The sequence below is a fragment of the Gymnoscopelus braueri genome, assembly GCF_963280865.1.
Source record: "Gymnoscopelus braueri genome assembly, chromosome: 9".
In the NCBI taxonomy this organism is placed as follows: Eukaryota; Metazoa; Chordata; class Actinopteri; order Myctophiformes; family Myctophidae; genus Gymnoscopelus; species Gymnoscopelus braueri.
Genome location: NC_137610.1, coordinates 25642880 through 25664846, shown reverse-complemented (window position 1 = coordinate 25664846; position 21967 = coordinate 25642880). Strand labels below are relative to the sequence as shown.

General features: G+C 44.3%; 1 protein-coding gene across 4 annotated transcripts in view; it reads left to right on the top strand.

Moving 5' to 3' along the window:
* mob2a (MOB kinase activator 2a) overlaps positions 1–21967 on the top strand; it is a 91679-nt gene that overhangs the window by 49447 nt on the left and 20265 nt on the right. The window contains exon 1 of one of the 4 annotated variants that reach the window (XM_080438579.1): positions 21659–21886. The exons of the other annotated variants lie outside the window; for them this stretch is intronic. Coding sequence (XP_080294705.1) covers positions 21768–21886 — 119 coding nt within the window. The 5' untranslated portion in view covers positions 21659–21767. Of the gene's footprint in view, positions 1–21658; positions 21887–21967 lie in introns of those variants that run through there. 4 annotated transcript variants of the gene reach the window in all.

The following is a 21967-nucleotide window of genomic DNA, read 5'->3' as shown; positions in this document are numbered from 1 at the left end:
TTGACGACGTTATGGTGGTGGAAGATAAGTGGACAGAATTACAAAAAAAAAATAGGGACCATAGCCCACCTTTCTGATATAGAGACATTTTTCTTATCGCAATATCACTTGTTACATCTTTTTACATCCCGGACTACTAATGCTATTACGAATATAATATAATGGTTCATATTTTATTATTGAGCCAATCAGTTTTGCACTTGAGATCTGTGCTTTTCTTAAGCCTAAATTCACAAAATTAATATTTGTGATGTTGTTGTTTTGTTTGTGTTTAAGACACAGGTTTTGCGTCCTCTGTGGTGGGTCAACCGCCAACCGCCAGCCTTAAACTCTGGTGTTCATCATGTGCAGTGTGGGTCTGAGGTCGACCCAGGCGAATGGGGGCATGACGTTCCATTGGCTTCAGGGTGGACCATGTGGCTACAAATAGACACTCCCTCCCTGTCTTGTCTGCCTGTATTTCTGGCCAGATGACACTTTGGCTGTGACTGGACTGTGCAGATTGGATTTGGACGATGGGTCATAAGCGGTTACGGTAGAGGTCTTCAACTGTCCATGACCTGTCTGACTTAGACCTTTCCTTTGTGCTTCGAGAATCTCTACTCGGTTCAACTAGTCTGATAATCAGGCTTTGAATGAGCCAGAAATTATTAGCTCCACCTTAACACTTACATTTTCAAGCTTGCTTGGACACAGCCTTAACCACTTGATGCCTATTCTGAGGGGGGGGGGGGGACAAGACGTCAATCTGCTATTTCGGTGTACCAGGAAACGGCAGACAGAACACTTGCAATTTAGGCCTGTTTTTACTAAAACTAGAGGGTTTAATGAGGGTTCTTATGTGTATTGATTGATTGACTGAATACTTTTATTAGTCAGAAATGTAAACGGCACATGGTACAGTGAGACATTAACGCTAAGAGGATAACACAAAAAAGTCCTGGGGACTTGTTTCCATTGTGGTCCTTTAAACTGTCAGGATATAAATGAGCTGCAGGATTCTGCCGTTTCATTGCCGTGTAACCTATTACCATAGATAACAGAGTAACTTTGTCCTGGGAGAAGAAGGCCTCTGAATTTCTCACCGGTACTTGGTCTCCTGTAAAGGTTGATTTATATACTTGGTTGTGAATCGGCGTTGCGCTTCGAATATAGAAGATCTAAAAGCTCACGAGAGCTTGTATATCGGCTATTTTTGGTATGCGTGACTAAGTATAACTCAGGTTTTAAGGAGGAAGACACGTGCTACACTGAACTGTCCTCTGTTTCCACCTGTCCCCATGTCACTGTAGACTTCACACGCCAGTTACATAATGGCAGCTCTGTGTGTGTGTGTGCGTGCATGTGTGTGTGTGTGCACGTTGAGGGAGCTGCTGCTCGCTCAGGAAACGGAGAAAGAGAAGGCCTTGCAGTAACCTTACCTCCACATTTAGCTCTGCAGAGTCAGCACTCGCACACGCGTACACGTGCGTGTGCATGACTGTGCACATGCACACACACGAGTGAAAGTGTGTGCTTCTGCCGCTGACGCATCTCGATGCAGCATCGTCCCCACCTACTGTCTCAAGGAGAAAGCACAGCAAGTCATTTCATCATAGGACACGGAGACGGCAGAGTCTGCCATGTGCCCTTTTTGTCAGATTGACTGTATTGTTTAGCCCTCTACTGATATTTCAGATGAATTATGAGCAGGGTAGAAGGGCAGAGAGTGTGTGTGGCGCAGCACTATGGGTCCATTAGTCACAGATAAATGAATTTTGAACCACTAAGCCATTGCGATTTGCAAGTGGAAGACAGATTTCCACCCTTAGGCTCACCCCCCATGATGTGTTCAGTGGTTTATACTGAACCCACTATCACAGCAGTGGGCCTACCTACAGGCTAGATCCAGGCCTAAAGGAGGTGTAAAGGTGACATGGAAAGTGTTTTGTGGTGAAGCGTTGGGTTTAGCTGCAGCAGAGCAGGCTGCAGTAGCCCACATCTTCTCCACAGCGCCTCTGGGAACAAGAGGCCCAATTCAGGGGAGGCAGGAAGTGCCTGGGCGCCTTACTTCCTGTTTATGGAGTTTGTCTCCAAGCGAGGGTAACCACGGGAGGGGTGGGCTGGCAAAGTGGCGCAGTCTAAAAAGGGACAGAAAGGGTGGTGGTGGTTAGTAGGTAAGTCCTCCCTCAGACTCGCGCTCTCTCTCTCTTCTTTTTCTGAAATTACGCCTCTGAGAGCAGGAGAGACAGACAGACAGTATATAAGTTACCACTTAAGCCATTTCCAAAATGGTGATCTACAAGCTCACAACAAGCGATCTACAAGCTCACAGATGCGTTGTGAGCTTGTACATCTACTATTTCTGCTATTATTTTGAATGGTTACAGACAAGAAAACACGTGTATATATAACAGGTGTCACATATCACATGTAGATGGACGGGCATGGATTGAGATGCACTCAATATTGATCTGAGTCGGATTAATCTGCACAAATTCAAAATGTTCAGAGTTGCGGAAAATATGCATAGGTAAAAGGCTCTCTCTCTCTCCATCTACTGTGTCTGTGGATCACATACACACACTTACCCGCATAGCTGTGTAATTGCCTCTGCTGCAGTGCTGTTGGCAGCAGTGCCCTCATTTGTTTCAATTATCTACCATCTCATGTCGCCGTTGTACCAAGGATGGAGAGGAGACAGGAAAGTGAGACCTAACAAAAGGGAAGTTTTTGAGTTGTTGGTGGTTTGTTTTGTCTTTTTTGTCTTAAGGGCACGTTAGCTCCCCCTCCCCCAGATTGACGTCTTCAGGTGGTCCATGCGTCATAACAGTACAGACGCCAATCCCCCTTTTACTCGAGGCTATATTAAGTCAGGCTGCTGGACGGACACGTTTGCCAAGAGGCAGAGGGGGAGAGTACCGCCGTAGTGCTGACACTAGCATGTTTCGAGGTGACATGCATAAAGTTCCTTGTTATGTCTGTTCACAGTGCTAGAGGGCTGTGTGCCAAAAAAAATACTGTACTTCACAAGCCCTAAATGCGTCCTTTGTGTTATTTGTGTCAGCAGACTGTGCTGTACTAGGAAAGGATACTTTTACTTCAGAGAGAGACAGAGAGAGACTAGAATAAGCTGGTTAGGTGTTTTGCATGGAAGACAGATGTTTGTTGTGCAGTTGTCTGCCCCCCTTCAGGCACAGCAGTGATGTCACTAAATAAGCTCATGCGTGGTCCCAGGTGAGACAGTTTTCCTATGCTCCTCCACAGCCCAGCCAACAGTCTTATGTACACCTGATCACCCTAAAGCCAGGGTGTGTGTGTACACTAGGCTTGCAACTAAAAAGCTATATATTTAAAGATTATATATAAATAATCGAGAAGCTGTACACAAAGTCAGTCTGAGCTACAGACTGACGTTGAGAACCATTGCTGTAGGATGACTAAGGGAAGGAGACGAGAGGTATCACTGTTCCTGGGTCAACTGAGGACCTTGCACTGGTGGAGGCGAGAAGGGGGGGAGGGCTTTTGATCGCTGTGCTCGGGACGGCAGGGCATCTATTGATCTGTCCTCCCCCGCCCCGTCCTTTTCAGTCAATCTCATTCTCATTTTCCCATCCTGACTGTGAAGGCAGCTGCTATCCGCCCACTTCCTCTTTCGCCTCCGTTCATTGACGAGCCATCTGCGGATGCCAGTGTTTTTGTTTTTGTCCGTATGTGTTTGCGGGGATGCGTAGAGAGAGTGAACATTTCCACTCACACAACGTAATGAGATTTGTGCCGAGGTGTTTTTGTGTGTCCGTCCCATTGAGCGTTTCTGTGCCCTTGCGGCTCTGTCCTCGTGTGTGTGTGTGTGTGTGTGTGTGTGTGTGCGCGCGTGCACATGTCTCTTGTTTGTCAGTGGGAAGGCAGACTGTGCCAGTCCTCAGTGAAGGGCAGGGCTCCACTGTGGTTTTAACTGTCATCCCAACAATGACCTCAACGAGGGAAATATGTGGCTTTGTCCAGGAATCCATCACTTCTTCTTTCTCTATTTCTTTCGCTCCTTCCTTTTCTTTCTCTCGCTTTCTCTTAATTCTTAATTTCTCCCTCATGTTTTGACTGTTTCTTTAACTTTCCCCTAGTTCTTTCTCTTGCTTTCTTTCTCTCACTGTCTTTCTTTCTCTCTTTCTTTCTCATCTTTGCCTGCCCTTTCCTGTCCTCTGTTGATCCTTTACTGTTTGTTATGTGGCCATAACACTGAGATGTGTGATCATGATATTGCTGTGTCTCGCACAACCCAACAACGCTGTCATCATGTTATGTCTTAAACCTCGCTCGCTCACTCACTCACTCAGTCACTCACTCAAACTCTTGCATTGTTTTCTTCTCCCCATCAGCCCTCTGATGTGCACAGAATTCTTTTTTTGGTTGAAGGGCCCTCGCTTAAGTCTTGAAATGAAAACTACATTTTGTATGTAAAACGTAACCATTATGACTCACACATTGAGGTCGTAGACCTCTTCTGCAAGCAAGACCTGGCCAAGATGAGGCCAAAGCAGTATAAATGCAACAAATACAATTATAAAACGAAAATGTGCAACAAATGCATAACCAACCCAGTATTTTTCCGTCCAGCAGAATGCCTGGCCTTTAGTGGAGTTGTCACTGCTGTGGTCGGGGGGGGTTGGTGGCAGGATAACCGCGAATGTCAGAGCTGTTGTTATTCAGCTGGTGTTGTTGGGTGGCAATGAGCCAGGCATACCATGTTGTTGTTGCTGTCATGGATGGATGATGTAGGTGAGCTGGTGGCAGTGGTTACATCATGCTCGACACCTCCTCCTCCCTTCTCGGCGTGTCCCCTGTCGCATCCATCCCTCCACAGTCCTCTCTGGAGACTGAGTGTTGGGTTGGAAGGAGGCCTGGATGTGTGGCGTAGACGGATGCCTGTTCTTTGGGTCTGGTCCCGACTTTGGAGAGTCCTAGACCATGTTGTTACAGAAATTTGACCAATGTTTTTGTAAAATCTTGAAATTGATATATAGGCTGCATATTTACAGATATCGGTGGTAAGGCTCTAGTGTTGTGAGGTAATAACGGCCCCACAAACACACACACACACACACACTGTATACCACTAAGCCTCTTAGTTAAAATATACGTGTACTGTACGCAGAGCCATGCAAGGGTGCACACACACTGACTACATGCCTAACTTGAAAGCGCATATGATATCATAAGCTCCAGCCTCTATAGGAAGGGCTCATTTGTTGGTTGTTTCCATGGACCTGGTTATGTGCTGTTATGTCTGGGTCGGTCGTACACTTCATTGAACTCCTTCCACCAGCGCTGGGGTGTGATGGCTTCCTGCGCCTCTGTGCAACGCCCTGCTTTAATCGACCTCGGACAATGGGCCAGAGTTTCCTCTTGCTATCAGATAACCACCAGATCTCGTCTCGTCATCAGGGATGTGAAATATTTATTTATTTATTTCCCTGTCTTCGGTCCAGCTCTTGTTCGTGTTCCTGTGTTCCCTGCTTTGCTTTGTAACCCAGAGATGCAGAAACTTGACCCAGAAATATTACCCCCTGTGGTATTATTCATTTAATTGTCAATTGTTTGGCTGCAGAAAACATGTTAAAAAAAGGGATAAAGTTAATGAAATTAACGGGAAATCACAAATAATTATATCAAATAAAGTTCCTAGATGTAATGTTGTTCAAAGCTTCAATGGTTTGTAGGAAACGGAGGTGCTCGGAGATGTCAGGTCGGAAACGGGAGTGGAAAATGCAGTTGCAAAAAAAATATTGGCAAGAGATTCAAAGTGATGAGCCAAAACATGAGTGTTTTTATACCCTCAGGAACATGTGACCTAAAGCAAGGTCTTCTTCAAGTAAACAGTTTTTCAAGGCATGCCAAACCCCGGTCTTGAAAGTACATAAACAAATGAATTGACCACATACCCGTAAGCAACTTATGATTAACTATAATCATTATTTAACATTTTTGTTGTTCCTTCTGTGCCCTTATAATCACATCCCTGAGTCATCAGGACCCATTCAGTGGAAGAATGGGATGATAAAGGCCCAGTCTTTTGAATTGAAAAGCATGGTATTGAATGAAACTGAATTTAATTACAGTTTTTAATCAAGTGAGGTAGTGGGGGTGGTCAGTGGCCTTATTGATAGGTTTGTTTGTTTGTTTTTTTCTTTTAATGGTTTTTACATGCTGCTCTGGAGCTGTGCGTGGGAGCTGGCTGATCTCTCTGAAAATGTCCTTGTTCTTTGTGTTTGACCGTGTGGCTGTTTTGATAAGCACAGCAGTACAGTCTGAGCTGGCAGTGTGAAGCGAATTAAAGCCCAGTTCTGAAATACACAATGGTCTGTCACGATGACTCCAGGCAGATATATTCTGTAGAGAAAACACAAACATTCATTCTTCTTTATGAAACTGTGTCTCAACTCGTGTTTTAATTGCTGTACTTATTTTAAAAGCCTGCATCCCTAAACGTATTAGAGTAATTTGAAATGAACACCTGAACTGTTGTGTGAACTGAACATATGACATTGAAAGGAGGCCAACATTCTCCAAATATACTAAAGTTTTCCCTTGTCCTTTTTTTAGATTAAACTCATACCTTCGCCAGCAGCGTGATGGTTTCTGCGTCAACACAGAAGGTCGAAGGATTTAGATAACAGCATCTGAGCCCAATAATCGAAAGCTCAAAGCAACAGCCGAACATCATTCAAAAAGCCATATGTGGTGAAAACCTCGAAAGCAGATATTGTTGATCATACTACTTCAATGAGGTGTTCAGAAAAAACATCAGGCAGCCAAAGAATGTAATAAGCGGGGGGGAATGTCTTGTATTAACACACAAGCCACTACCGTTTGTTTGTAGGGTTTAGACGTGGTCAATTACATGTAGTTGATGTGAAAGCGAGCTGAGACCTGGTGCTACGGCTAAATAATGAACACAAACACCTGTGTTGCTGTCAGTCACTCCTGTTGCATTCTGTTGACCAGTGTTTCTCAAACTTTCATTTCAAGGAATGACAGTTTGATATGCATTAGGCCACGAACAGACTCCCTCCCAGTTGGTACTTTTTTAACTCTAGACGGTGTACGGATGTAACCAAATGGACCGTGGTGGTTACATTCGTACATTGTCGGAGTTACAGACCCATAAGGATCCATTTGGTTCCTAACTATCAATCATTTAGCTGGGGGGACCCCCTGGAACCCCCTCAAGGACCCCTGAGGGGTCCACAGAGCACACTTTGAGAACCATTGCTGTTGACTGTCTGGTGCAGTGGTTCTTAAAGTGGGGTCTGGGAACCCCCAGGGGTCCTTTGGGGGCTGTATTAAATTAGTTAATTTAGCCACGTCACAATCATTTTAACCATTTTATCCATTCATACGTTGGCTATTAAAAAATAGCAGATGTACAAGCTCACAGCACGTCACTTTGTGCCGTGCTGCGAGCTTGTACGTCTGCTATTTTTGAAAATCTTTAAAAAATATCAAATGTTTTGATTAATTTTTTTTAAACACAAATCTTCTCTTCTGGGGGTCCCTGGCACAAAACCTTTTCATATGGGGGGTCCGCGGCCAAATACACATAAATTTGGCGGTCCTTCACATGAAAAGATTTGCGAACCAACTGGTCTGGTGGGTCCAGGAAACAGAGACCTTTCCCCTGAGAAAGGGGGCGCCTCCCCGACCGCTAGTCCTTTTCTTCTCTCCCATTTGTTTTGGTTACATGAAAAGAGAATGTTGACCCCCAACGCGGCTTATGTAATATTCCAGGAAACAGACGTTCAAGTGTGTGAAGAGCACACTACATAGCCTAGATTTCACAGCCTGACTTGTTTGAGAGGGTAATTTGTCTTGATCGCGTCAGCGGACTCTTAAAATGATTAGCGTTCTTTTGCGAACACGCTTGTTTGTTCACATAAGATTCAACATGTGTCTGTCAGATAGGCGTGCAGAAATAGCTGGCATTCATTACATTTATGTCCTGCCTGTCTTATGCAAAGCCTTTCTCCCAGACTGCTGGTTTTTATTATGTAACATGTACTAAGCACAAGCACACTAGGGGATGCACATTCTAAGCAATATCTTCTGACCCGTCAACCACATTAACGATCAGTTAATCAATTATACAGTCATTCATATAAAACTGAAAATGGCTTATATGGCTGCAATGTATGGATTTTTAGCCACATTATCTCTGCAATAAACACAAAGCTCATTAACTTTACAAATTGACCCAGGGAGGGTGTTTAAAAGCCAAGTGAGATTAGCTTTAGTAAACTGGTTCTCAACGTCCCTGAGGGGGTTTCAAGGGGTCCCCAGCTAATTGATTTGATAGTTAGGAACCAAATGGATCCTTATGGGTCTGTAACTCAGAGTGTATTGTACACATTTGTACACTCCTAGAGTTAAAATTAACACTGAGGATTGGGGTCCCAGAGAATAAAAAATAAAACCTGTTTTGAACCTGACTGGGGCCTTTTATGAGTGGAGTTTAGGCCTACATGTTCTCCCTGTATCCACACCAAAAGACATCCATATCAAAGAGCATGTGTAATATGTATACTCAGCCAGTGCCCTGGAGCAAGGCACTGTCGATAGAGCTGTAACTGGTCTCTGCCCACTGCTCCTTATAGTTCGGATGCAGAGGATACACTTCTCTGCAGGAATCAGCAAAGCATAACTTAAGAACAACACCATGAGCAATCACGTGAAGAGGCTGAACATATAGAGAATTGTAATTTAGAAAATAGAATTTGAGAATTCGGCACATAAACACTACCTCATCGGTTAATATGTATTTTGACTGGTCTAATTCTTGAGTGATTAATCTGTCATCTACTAATCATTTACATCCCTAACATACACAGACATCTGCTTAACAGACACACATCTGCTTTTGCAAGAATGAGAAGCATTGTATTTTCAACAACAACCCCATCAATCAGTAAGTTGTGCCCATTGTGACTGCCTACCAATTACACAGGTCTTCATGTTTAAGGAACATTCTGTTCATTTCTGTGTCCACTTGTGTGTGTTTTGTGTGTGTGTGAGTGATAGAGAGAGCCTGGGAACTGCCTTAGGTTGCATGCATTCACATTCCCTTTACTAGGGAATCTGTGACTAAATGCCCTCATTTGGGAGTTAATGAGCTGTTTCAGTGCAAGCATGCAAAGCTATGGAAGAGAGGACAAAAAGCGACCCCAAAGTTTCCCCGAATTCCCCTCTACACCGCTTTACCTCTGCATCACTTGCTTCTGAGACGACTAGTCCATAACTCTACTCTGTCCAGAAGAATAGAAAACGAGGTTTAGTCTTGGAAGCATTTCATACACTGCTTAGCTTGACTGGACTGTTGCCTAGCTTTTTCTCAGAATTGTCTGTTACCACTTAGTTTCTGAACTACAGTACAGTGAGTCTCTGCGTGTCAACACTTCCACCTTCCAAAGATTGAGGTGTTGGCTAGCCACTCTCATCCTTTTCCCCCAGCACTAACTTGGATACTTGACGGCCAAGCTAGACCCCAGTCGGCCAACGGCAGGGGTCACAGACACAGGGGTCGGCAGTGATCACATCTCCCGACGGAGCGCTGTCACCGCTCCGAAGGCTCGTCGCCTCATTTGCAGAAATTGGATTAGTTCCCCGTGTGGAAAATGCTGCGGCCACCCCACATCTCTTCTCCTACTGAACTGTACTCGAATCGGCTCTATGCATAACTGTAGTCCCCAGTTTTCAGAAGGTGGCGTACCTATTTCCTGTTCCAGTTCATTTTCCCATAGCTTTGTTTGATTGGCTCGGCGACCGGTTTGAACCAGAAACACACATGACACTCGCGTGTCTTTCTGACGGCTAAGCACTGATGATCTTTTTGTTTTTATCAGGCTCCTGACCTTCTGTGAGGTCCGACTGCAGGCGAAAATATGCACACACTACCAAGCAGCGGACTACCTCCTAGCGCTCGGAACCCACGCCGTTTTCAGCCGACCATCTGCTTTGTGTATTTGAAGCTTAAGACAAACCTGGCAGTCTGGGTTGGCACTGCCCTCTGTGTTTTTGTTGGGGGGTGGTGGTGTTGGTTGTCCCCCCTCTCTCTACTTAGGATCATGAACGGAGCTCTGTTCACCCCCGATCCCATCATACTCCGCCCTACATACACACACTCACGTCTTGTGCAAACATGGGCGCCACCCCAACCCTTTTCCCGACATACTTCCTCTGAGCGCCCTCCCTCTCTCCATCCATCCTTCCATCCTTTTCCATGACATGGTCTCTTTCTCCTCCGAGTCTATACCACCTCTCTCTCTCTCTCTCTCTCCATCTCTCCCCACCTCTCTCTCTCCCTGCCTCCCTTGCACAGTCTGCCTCTTTGTCCTCCTGCACACAGGAAAATAAAGGTGCCAGAAAATAAACCATATAACCACTTAAACCATATATACTTCATCAAACTGTGTCTCCCAGGCGTCTGTACTTCGCTCTCTACTCCAAATCTCTTTGTCGGAAATAGCCGATCTACAAGCTTTTGTAGATCGTCTATTTTTTAGCAAATGTTCAAAAGAAATTTGACTAATCTTTTCCTCTAGAACCAAATGAGGAACATGAAGAACCATTCACAAAAAAAAAAGGTTCTTTAGTAGGTGATGGTTCTAAGTGGAACCATATAGCCTTTTAAAGAACCATTTTAAGAACTGCAATTTCTCGGTGTGAGCAATCCTAAGTAGTGAGTGGTGGGTTGGCTGTACTGCGTTGGTCGGCCACATCCTCAAAGATCCTGTCTCCGTCCACCTCTCCTCAGCCGTCCCCTCGTCCAGACGACCAACACCCACGTTTCTGTCTCTCCTGGAAAACGGAATCTCGACAGGCCCTCGTTGGGTGATTTTTTTTTTTCCTTTTTTTTTTTTGCAGGCTGATGTGTGCGTTGTGACACTTGAAAGGATCCTTGTCTCGCTTCCTGTCTCCTTGTTCTTAATGTGTTCCGTTCTTTAGCGTAGTGGAAAGTACCTCATTAGTTTGAACCGTTTTCAAAGGATGCAGGAGTCTATAGCGTCAGCATGGTGGCGATGCAGTATCAAGTTTCAGGAAATATACGTGCACACACACACACACACATCTGAGTGTCCACACCCTTATTATAAACCCTGAAATGGAAAAGTAGAATGGAAATTTAGTCTAAGGTTCATACAATGTCTACACTGATGGACCATGCTTTTCCATGGGTGGGAACTATACTTTATAGCTTCACCTCCTTTTTTGACCGTTTTCATTCATTATGTCTCGAAATGGAAAGCATCAGTGATGTTCTAATCATCCTAATCTCCGATCTGAAGTCAGTCATCATTAATCATCGTTAACCTTTAACATTTAACCGTTAACATTTCTCTGTACCAATAAATCTAATGCCAGACCTGTCAAGGTTGATGTTGCAGTGTCTCACAGTTGGCCTGTAGGTGGTGGGATTGCTCACACATTAGTTTTGTCCTGACTGTGTGTGTGTGCATTTGTACTCCAAACAAGGAATGTTTCTCTCACACATGTCAGGCACGGCAGCCAAACCACATTATCTCTCATATGTTTCACAGATTGGTACGCACCGCCATGTTATTTTGAAACTGTAATCTGTGTTTTATATTTTGTTTGATTCAGAAATGTTCAGAATTTTATCTGGACTTGGCAGCATATACAGTTTGGGAAAGTTAGAAGTGTGTGTGTGTGTGTGTGTGTGTGTGTGTGTGTGAGCACTTGTACATTTTGTGCATCCCTCCTCCACCCTCCCCACCTCATGCCAAGGTTACTAGTCCCTATCATATTTTTCCCAGGAAAAGAACATTCTTTCCCTTCTAGTTTTACGAATGGAGTTCTAGGAAGACGCTTTGCCCTAAGGAAATTTGGTTGTCCCTACTAGGGTTGGGCTGATATAATGTTCAAAATTGATTATTATGGCAAGAGAAAACATCTAAAACATTGATATCGAATCACTGTACAAGTACATTAGCATAACTACTTCAAAATAAGCCTACAGAGTGAAGAAAGCCCTCTTGACAATTGAATTTGGAATTCTGGAGGAAAACATTGGCTACATTTGTACATTCTCAGAGTTAAATTAACACAGGACTTTACTGTGTATGTATGGCGTACGTCCATACTCTCTGTGAGAGAACAGCTTGTCCCCAAGGCCGCCTTCCCTAGCCTTGCAACAGGCCTCTATGGTTGTGGGATGATAATGATCTTAGGCCCTGACACTGACGGAAGGTGTCAGACTCTTCTTATCTCCCGCCATTAGCGTCAAGAGTCAGGCTGTCGAGCCAGAGGGACGAGTCCATCACACACCTGACCAGCGGCCGTTCACAGGGGCTTTTGGGGTCATAACCTCTCCTTTTATTGTAGGCCGTGCCTGGAGACGTCGCATTCTGGCCATGCCACTGACACCTGGACTTTTAAGAAGCACAAACCTAACCTGTTTGTTTCGCACAACTTGACTGCCGCTGCTAACCCCATAACCTTCACTGTCCCAGATCAGTATTTAAATAGCTGACCTTGCACCTTAACCCTAGGCAGTGGCAGACTAACGGCCCTATTCTGGGCGCCGCCTTACCCATTATCCCTAAACTTCTTTGCCATTTTTTACTATTTTGAAAAACATTTTCAAATAGTTCAACTAGCAGATCTACATCAACACGTTGTGAGCTTGTAGATTGGCTTTTTGAACTATTTGAAAATGTGCCCAGAATAGGGCCCTAAGTACCTAACCCCAGCCAGTACTTGAGTCAAAGTATAGATACTCCTGGGCAGATTACTCAAAGTGAAAGTTGCTCTAATAAATGTACACTTGAGGTAAAGGTACTTAAGTATTCAAAAGTACAAATTATAAAGTGTTTCATTTTTAATATAAATGCATTGCTATAGTAAAATCTAAGATTTTCCCGACACAAAAAACATCAATAGTGAAAATATCTAAATTGCAGATCTGCAAATTTCACTATACTATAATTGAAATAAGGCAAGTAGTTTTTCATTTTCCCCTTCCTAGAAATGTAGTGGAATAAAAAAAAGAAGTACAATGTTTGTCTTTGAAATGTAGTGGAGTGAAAGTCATAAGTATCCAAAAATACAAATACTCAAAGTACAGATAAGAAATGTACTTTGTTACTGTCCACCACTGACCCTACAGTAGGTACTAGGAATATGCGCGCATGCACAAGTGAGCTGGCGTTTTGCTCCCCTTTAGACAGACCGGTGTTTAGCTGCCTCGGTAGGTGAGTTATGGGGGACGGTGGTGATGGACTCTCCCCTGCTGAGGAATGCTGGGAGGCGAAGTTGACGGTGCATCCAGGGCATGCTGTGACAACCTCCCCGGTTCATCCCTCTCTTGTGTTTTACACTCCTTCCCTCTCATCTTCCCAGTTTCACTATCATGCTTAACGTTGTAAAACTGTTCTATTATGCATCCGCACGCCACCTTGCTCTTTTGTGACTCTACTCTACTCCTCCTCACCCCTCCATCTCTGAACTCAGTGGCTGTCAAACCACTTCACCTCATGTCAGCGACCCCCAAATTAATATATATTTTGCAGAGGACTCCCATCTGAAAATGGACCCCTGGGGGTCCCCAGACTCAACGTTGAGAACCAGTGTCTACATTCATCTTTTTTTCCCCACTACCTCCTTCCTCCTCTTTGTCCTTCTCCCATATAATTGTCACCCCCCCCCCTCTTCCGGCCAGCTCTCTCCCTATATGACGGCTGTTTAAAGCCCAGCAGTAGCCATGATGATGGTGATATATAAACCTTTGACGCGAGGTCTGGTGTTTCTCATCTCCCATCTATCTCGTTCTAAAGAGCTCTCTTCCTCCTCCTCCATCGGTCATAAAACAGTCAGAGCGCCGCTTCTCGTCTTTCAAACATCCTCCGCTCATCTCAAACATCCTCCCTGAGTCCTCGTGTACTTCCTTTTGCAAAACCTGAGCTCCCGTGTCAACTAGAGATCATGCAGGAACATTTTAGAATCCAAGCTAACCAGACTCATAATTGGATTATGAATGTGTTGGCAATTAGTCAGTCAAGTTATTTTTCTCTTTTGTGACATTACTGCTGTTAAATGGAGCATGGAAGAATGTCATACTCTGTGTTTTAGGGTTGGCCCCAAAGCCAATTATTAGTGTTCAGGCCAAGTCACATGTTACTTGATGAGGAAAATAGTTGGCTGTAATGGAGAAATGTTTCCATCATTAATATGTTTAATTTGTTAATGTTCGCTGCTTCTGCGTCTTTAAATGCAGCATCCTTTGCTGTCCGTGCTAAATCCCCCTCGATAGTATGACGTTCAGTTAATCGAAGGTCAGTTATTCCACCTCTGTATTCCTTCGACTGAATCTGCCAACCACTCCCGGATATATCCTGAACATTACACCAATGCTCGCGTTCCCAGTCTTTGCCTAATTCTAACTCGGATTTCTATTTACTGCTCAGTGCTCAGATCCGGTCTAGCATCTGGCAAACACACATACAGTACATGCACGCAGCACACTGATCGTATCCGTGTCCTCTCAAAACCCGATGGCTAGTAAATTGTAGAGCAAGTGCCTTGCGAGCCAGAGTAAACAAACAAACAAATAAATAAATAACCAAACCCTCGGACATTCGGGGTCAGCCATAATTTGCGTTTGCTGCATAGAATGCAGGTTTTCTCCTCAAAACGAGACGTACAAACCAAATCAAACCTTAAAACATTGGTTCTCAAAGTGGGGTCCGGGGTCCTTGAGGGGGGTTCCAGGGGGTCCCCAGCAAACGCAGTTAATGTTGCATCACAACGATTTTGACCACTTTATCCATTTATACGTTGGCTATTCAAAATCAGCAGATCTCTACGGGCTTGTACATCTGCTATTTTTGAAAATATTTGTTTGGAAACATTTGAATAATTTAGCTTTTTTTTTTACATAAATCTTCTCTTCTGGGGGTCCCTGGCACACAACATTTTCAGATTGGGGTCCGCGGCCAAATACATATCAATTTGGGGGTCCTTGGCACGCAAAAGTTTGAGAACTACTGCCTTAAAAGACAATCTTAGAATCTTGTATTTCTGAACTCCTTTATTTCTGAACTCCTTTTTGTCTCTCCATTATTGAGCCCCAGACTATGCACTGTGCAGGCTAGGATGGCATGTCTGTGCTTGCAGCCCTGCCCCTACTGGAATGCTGAGCATTAGGGAGAGGGATGGAGAGATGCAGCCAGGAAGAAAAAGAAAAAAGAGCAAAAGAGAAAGGTTATCCCCCATAAGGCCTCCAGTAAGAAAAGGAGAAAGTTGGAGAAAGATTTCGAAATTCAGGAACTGCTTGTTTTTTTTTAACTGAATGAATTTCACTCAACAATAGACTAACATATGACTATACTAATCAAAACTGCAGCCAGTGCGTGAAAAGATTATTAGTTAACTAGAACTAGTTTTTTTTTTTAATTATCTTTTACTGAAATAAAAAACTAAACTAGACCAACTGAAACTATTGTGTGCACCTAAAAAATTAAGTAAAATAACCTTACATTTACAGAAAATGTCTGTTTGGTTTGATAATTTGATCAAATGTGTCAGCACAATGTGTCATACAAATTCATGTAGACATCCCATCCCAAAAAAAAGAAGTTTTTTTATGAACAATAAAAACTAAACTGAAACTAGCAAACTTACTAATGAATCTAACTGAAACTAAACTGAACTGAAAACTAAAAATGAAAATCAAAGCAAAATACAAAACTATAATAACCTTGGTGCATGTCCCGCCGTGTCTGTTAGCCAAGCCACAGTGAGGTGTGAGAGCCTTTGAGGGCACAGTGTCAAATAAATTAAGCAAACACGGTTGGCCAAGATCGTCATGTCAGTGCAGAGGCAGACTCCCACTGACTTGCTACTTTTGCGCTGTTTGCCAACCCCTATTCTTGTCCTGATTTTGTTTGCATAACCACGCGCAGGCATGCGAGCACACACATACACAGAGTACCTATAGGTTTTGTACAACAGGCCATACATAGTCAACATTTGTGCGATGCACGCACAGAGAGGGTGTAGTTTTGTTTGGGAGGTGCAGGTTGGTGTTGCACTGCAGGTCGCAGGGTTCAGTGCTTGGAGTGTCTCCTCCTAGCCTTGCTGACCTTTTATCTGGGCCTATAGAAATCCCACTCCCCAGGCACTAAGACCCTCAGCCTGCACTGTTTGCACTGACTAAGGCCTTACCTAAACACACTCCACACATGGCTTCAAACACACATTCAGAGGCACCCAGAGCGCTGGGTCACCAACTGAAAGTTCCGCAGGCCCCAGAGAGTAACTTGGAACCACGCCGGTTCTCTCGCGTGGTTGGTTGGCCGACCTGTCCGCGACGAGACGCTTGCGCGTCATTGGCCGGGCGTCCTTCTTTTTTCCGGGCAAGGGGCGGGGACTGAGCTGTTGCCAGGACCCGAGGCGCATCTGCTGCTATGGTCGTGACTCATCTGTTGCTGGCAGAGCTCACTGTTTTCTTTGTCTGAAATAGGTGGAATGTCCGCTGACTTTCAGACCCAACCTGTTTGGCCAGCCAGCCAGCCAGCCAGCCATCCATCCAGCCATCCAGCAATCAGGAGTAAGCTAGAGTGGACTTAGGGCCCCTGGCCAACATGCCTCGTTCAGGAGGAAGCACCGCGTCAGGGAGAGTCACAGTGGGGGATTTTTACATGGGATGTCACTGCTGTAGTTCAGTCAACTGCTCAGTGTCACATCTTCTCATCGCAGCGGACGGATGAAAACCTGCATTGTTTTCGTTCCTTTGAGTTTTACACGCCAATTTGATTGTTTGTCTTTCAGGCGGAGGAGCCCTCCTCACCTGGTGGTTGTGACTTGGGGGAACGGAAGGATTGGAATTGCTGGCATTTTTCCAATTGCATTCTCTATTTTTGTCACAATGCTGCTATCTCATAGTCAGATCGCAGTTAGTGATGGTCGACTGCACTTGTCTTGTGACTTAACTGATAAATGCGTAAACCGCCATCACCTCATCGGTTAGTCATCAACACCCACCCCGCTCTGACATCACTGTATTACATAAAACCCTAGAATTTCCCGTACTACTCCTCCCTCTTTTAACGAGCAATTCATAAAAATAAATTGTATCTGGGTTGTGGGTTGTATGTCTGTATCTGCCATCCCCAGGGGTGGTTGCCTTTTGATGGGGTTTGACACTCAATACTGTTACCAACTCCATTGTCTCAGTCTGAAGTCTATTTCTTCGATATCCAGGCCTAGATATATGATTGCAGCAAATATGATCTTCGATTGTCCATATCAGGACACTTTCTATCTTTGTGTTTCTACAAAGCATCCCCGTTTTTAGATCAGGCCTAAAGCTACCGATTGGCCTCCACTCTTTGAAAAGAATTATGTAAGTGACATATATTCTCCCTTCTGTTTCATTCACAGTGAATAGACTCGTCATTTCACTAGAATCTGGATCATTGATTCAATGTTACGTAAATGTACTTTGGGATATGTAAGCGATAGCCTGCGTTCACCATAGTTTTGTATGCTGCTTTGTTCACCATAGTTTGTATGCTGCTTTTGTTTTGTGTGTCTGTGTGTATGAGAAGTACCTGTGGCAGTGTGGTGTGTGTGTGTGGTGTGTGTGTGGTACAGTATGTGTGTGACAATGTTCTGTGCTGGTCTTGGAGACCGCATCTGGTTACTGGTTACTGTAGTCAGCCGATGAGTGATGCCATCTCGGTACGACGTCACAAGGTGAAGAAGAAAGACTAGACTTCTGCCCGCGAGACAGTGGAATGCGCGCCCGTTGGCCCCCACCCACCTCGAGTGTTGCATAAGACAGTGTATAGTTAATACAGCATCACAATCATTTGAACCCCTTTTTTATTATTTTAAACGTTGGCTATTCAGAAATGGCAGATATACAAGCTCACCGCTCATCACTTCGTGCCACGCAGCGAGCTTGTACATCTGCTATTTGCTAAAAAAAAATTAAAGAATCTTGAAAAAATTTCAATAACTTTTAGTTTGTTTTAACACAAATCTTCTCTTCTGGGGGTCCCTGGCACAAAACCTTTTTCAGATGGGGGTCCGCGGCCATATACATTTGGGGGTCCTTGGCACGAAAACGTTTGAGAACCAGTGCTGTAAAGATCGGCTTCACCATGTTCACTGGCGGCACCGCAACGTCAGCAGCCCCAATGTGGCTGTGACCGCATAATGGAGAACAAGGACTGTAAAATTATTAGTTCCCTGCTGTTTGACTTTGAAGCCCGATTCATTAAGGCCTTTCTCAGTGACGGTCCTCAAGCTGAGCGACGAGGCACCAGACCGGGCCATGCCCCAGTGATCATGAATGGGCTGCCTTCTATTTTAGGGTGACCGCACTGATCTAATAGTTGAAGGCAAATTGATGGAAAGTTCTCCGTGCATGGATTTCCATTACAGTAATTGCTTTCACTTCAGTGGTCACCTCAAGTAACGAGGGGTGTGTGTGTGTGTGTGTGTGTTTGGGCTTGACGCCATTTAGGCCTGCTCACCCATGACCCTAGGCTCACTCATTCGTTCACCTCCTCCCTTTTTTCCCCCCCATCCTTCTACAAACCTCTCTGCCCCCAGCTCTGTCGCATTCATGTCCTCACTCACTGATTCACTCGTTTGTGCATACACCCATGTGTGCACGGCACATGCATATGCATACGCACATGCACACGCACGCACATACCCACCCTCCCTCCTCCCCTTTCTCCCCGCTGTACCGTTCTCTGTATTCTGTATGGGGCCAGGCAGGCTGATGCTATATTTAGCTCCAGGGTAGAAAAGTATCTGCCCTGTTCTGTTCTCTCCCCCCACTTCTCTAGCTCCTAACCATCACCACCATCACCATCACCGCCGCAGCAGCAGCAGCAGCAGCCACTCAGAGCTTCTGGAGCAAAAAGTTCCATCCCCAACCCTTAAGTTACACGCTCGCCCTCCCTCTCCCCTCTGAACGGGCAGTCTGCAGGGGCCAGACGGTGAGGCGTTTGCCCCTAGTGTGCAGTCGTTGGGAAGGGAGAAGCAGAGCCTTGCAGTTTGAGCGTGACTGCGTAGAGGACCCCTTATCGGACCCCCTCGTGTCTGATACTTTTCAGATAGATTCACTTCAGCCTGCACAAATAGGGGCTTATTTACACAAACAAGCAGCAGCTCAGAACGAAGGCCCAGTGGTCCACCCTAGGCATGCTTCACCAGGCACAACCACCCACCCACAGTACACACACACACTGACAGACAGACACACACACACACACACACACACGCTCTATCACATGCACATGGGACCACAGCTTTCACATAACCCTCTCTATCTCTGTTTAGTTTTTTATCTCTCTTTTAAATTACTTGTGCCCACACAGACACACCAACACCGAAGTGTGCAGGGCTTCAGAGATCCCGTAGATTAGCGCGTCTTTGTGTGTGTGTCCATGCTACAGCAGACGGCTGGTATTTCTCACATCTGCAGCTGTACTGCACTGGCCCCACAGGGCCCATCTGTGAAGAGCCAGAGAGAGAGAGAGAGAGAGAGAGAAGAAAGACCAGGGGACACAGGGAGACAATGAAAAGAAGCGAGCTAAAAAAAAGAATGGGAGGGGGGGAAAGTGTGAAGGAAGAGAGAATGAGAGAGGAAGTTTGAAGGAGAGTAATTAGAGGGCAAGAGAATGATAGGGCTCCTTAACACTGGTCATAATCTTCTCAGCCTCTCTAGACCCTCTGTGCTTTATTTGTTCAGTTCCGCCCTTCTGTTTTGTTGTTGCGTTCAAGTTTCGGTGTCTTAACAGTGAACCCGATGACCGATTTAATTTGTATCCTATTCATGTTCAGTGTTTCTTAGATTTCTCTGTGTGGTCCTGTGTATTAAAATCTGGCCTCAGGATTTGGATGACAAAATGTTGCTGATTTATTCATTCATAATATATCAACTCTGTCGGGTGGAAACCTCATCTGTCCAAAACCGCTAACTTTTCAGGATTCAAATTAACAAAAATGATAAAAGTAGATCTGCTACTTTTGATACTTTTGTGTGACGCTGTAGTATGATCAAGTAGGGCATTCATTCACGAAAAAATACAAACGGTTAGAATATAGAGTTGGGAGGTTTCTGCCCGACGGCAATGATGTGAATCTTGGGACTGTTTTGTCTCTCGGGGCAGGAATTGTCCCAGTCCTCACCTGCTTCTCTTTACCGGCAACAACAAGTTGGAACATGTCCTTAACCTCTGCCAGCATGTCATATTTAAGACTTCAGGTGACGCTGGAAGTCAACACCTTGGCACCCACGTCTCAAAACAGTTACAAACAAGGGGCTCAAGGCACCACTACACTTGTAAATCTGTCATGTTTAATCTTTATACGCATAGATGATTTCCTTTACAATTCATTATTAATGCACCTTAACACATTAACCCAGGCGTCCCAGTACAGTATGTCATGAGCAAAAAATGGCGTACAAAAAAGAGCTAGCACTGAACGAAATGGTACTGAACCACTTGAATCCTAGTGTCCCTATTCGTGAGCATGTCATAATCGGTGAACATTTTGTGAAAATAGGCAAACATTCAGTGAAAATAGCCAATCTACAAGCTCTCACACACAAGAGATTTACTGTAGAGGGAAAATAGGGAGGGGGCTAAGGATAAAACCCCAGGGGTTATACAAAGTATTATGAGGTTATCTATTTCTCTTTTGCTAAAAAAAAAATCCCCAACATATGTTTAATTACGTGTGACTTGTATGTCAGGTGATTGATTGATAGATTTAATTACTTTATAACAAGATTATTAACAGTAGCCTACAGGCAGGACAGTCAAAAGTTATGCTAAAAGGAAAACACAATAAAAACCCCCAGGGGCTTGTTTCCATTGTGGTCCATTGTACTCTTTATCTATCTAGGTAGTTAGTTTTAAGAGCAGCAGTGGTGGAAAGTAAGTAAGTACTTTACTCAAGTACTGTACTTAAGTTCAATTTTGAGGTATTTTTACTTTACTGTAGGTTTTCCAATTTTCAATAATTACTGTTTACTCCGCTACAATTATTTGAAAACGTTACTTGTTACTTTGTAGATTTGAATTATTATTACAAAACATACATTAACCACTTCATCCATATTTAAACTTTGGCTATTTGAAAATAGCCGAGAATAGCCGATCTACAAGCTCACAATGCGTCGCGAGTTGAGCTTGTAGATTGGCTATTTATTTTCAAAAGCGAGACGAGACATTCTGCTTAATGTATATTGTGATGCCAATACTTGAGTACTTTTACTCAAAGTAAATTTTGATCACCGGAACTTTTACTTGTAACAGAGTGTTTATACATTGCAGTATTGCTACTTTTACTTAAGTAAAGAAATGTAGTACTGTTTCCACCACTGAGTAGTAGTAGACCACCTGTTTGTTACAGTGCAACAACTACATACATACACACAGCCAGGAACACGTTCACATGAGACGACTGTGACGTCACGTGCGCTGTTTTTTTCCCCCCTCTTCCATCTGGAACGTCTCCTCTCCCTTTGATTGGCTGGAGGTCGAGAAAGGGGAGGACACTTATCGAAAGCCTTAAAGTTGTTTCCTCTTTCCCTGCGCACTAGCTGTAGGTACAGTAATACATACAGTAGTACAGTGAGAGGCTAGTGTCTCACATAGAGCAGACAGTCCTGAGCTTTCAAGTCGGTTCTAGAAGAAGTGGGAGATCGTAAAAAAAGAAAAGAAAACAGCCTGCCTGCGTGTTTTAAAGCAATGGTGGGAGATTACTGCGCTCTGTCACCAGGAGACAAAAAGGACATGCACTCACAGAGAAACTCCAAAAACGGACTAAGTTGCAAAATGGTGCTTCAAGCGGTGGGCAAAGTTCTAAGGTAAAAAAAAAAACAAAAAACGATGATGTTATTTTTTTGTGTGTGTCCATGTGGATCAATGCAGCTTTGCAACAGCGCCAT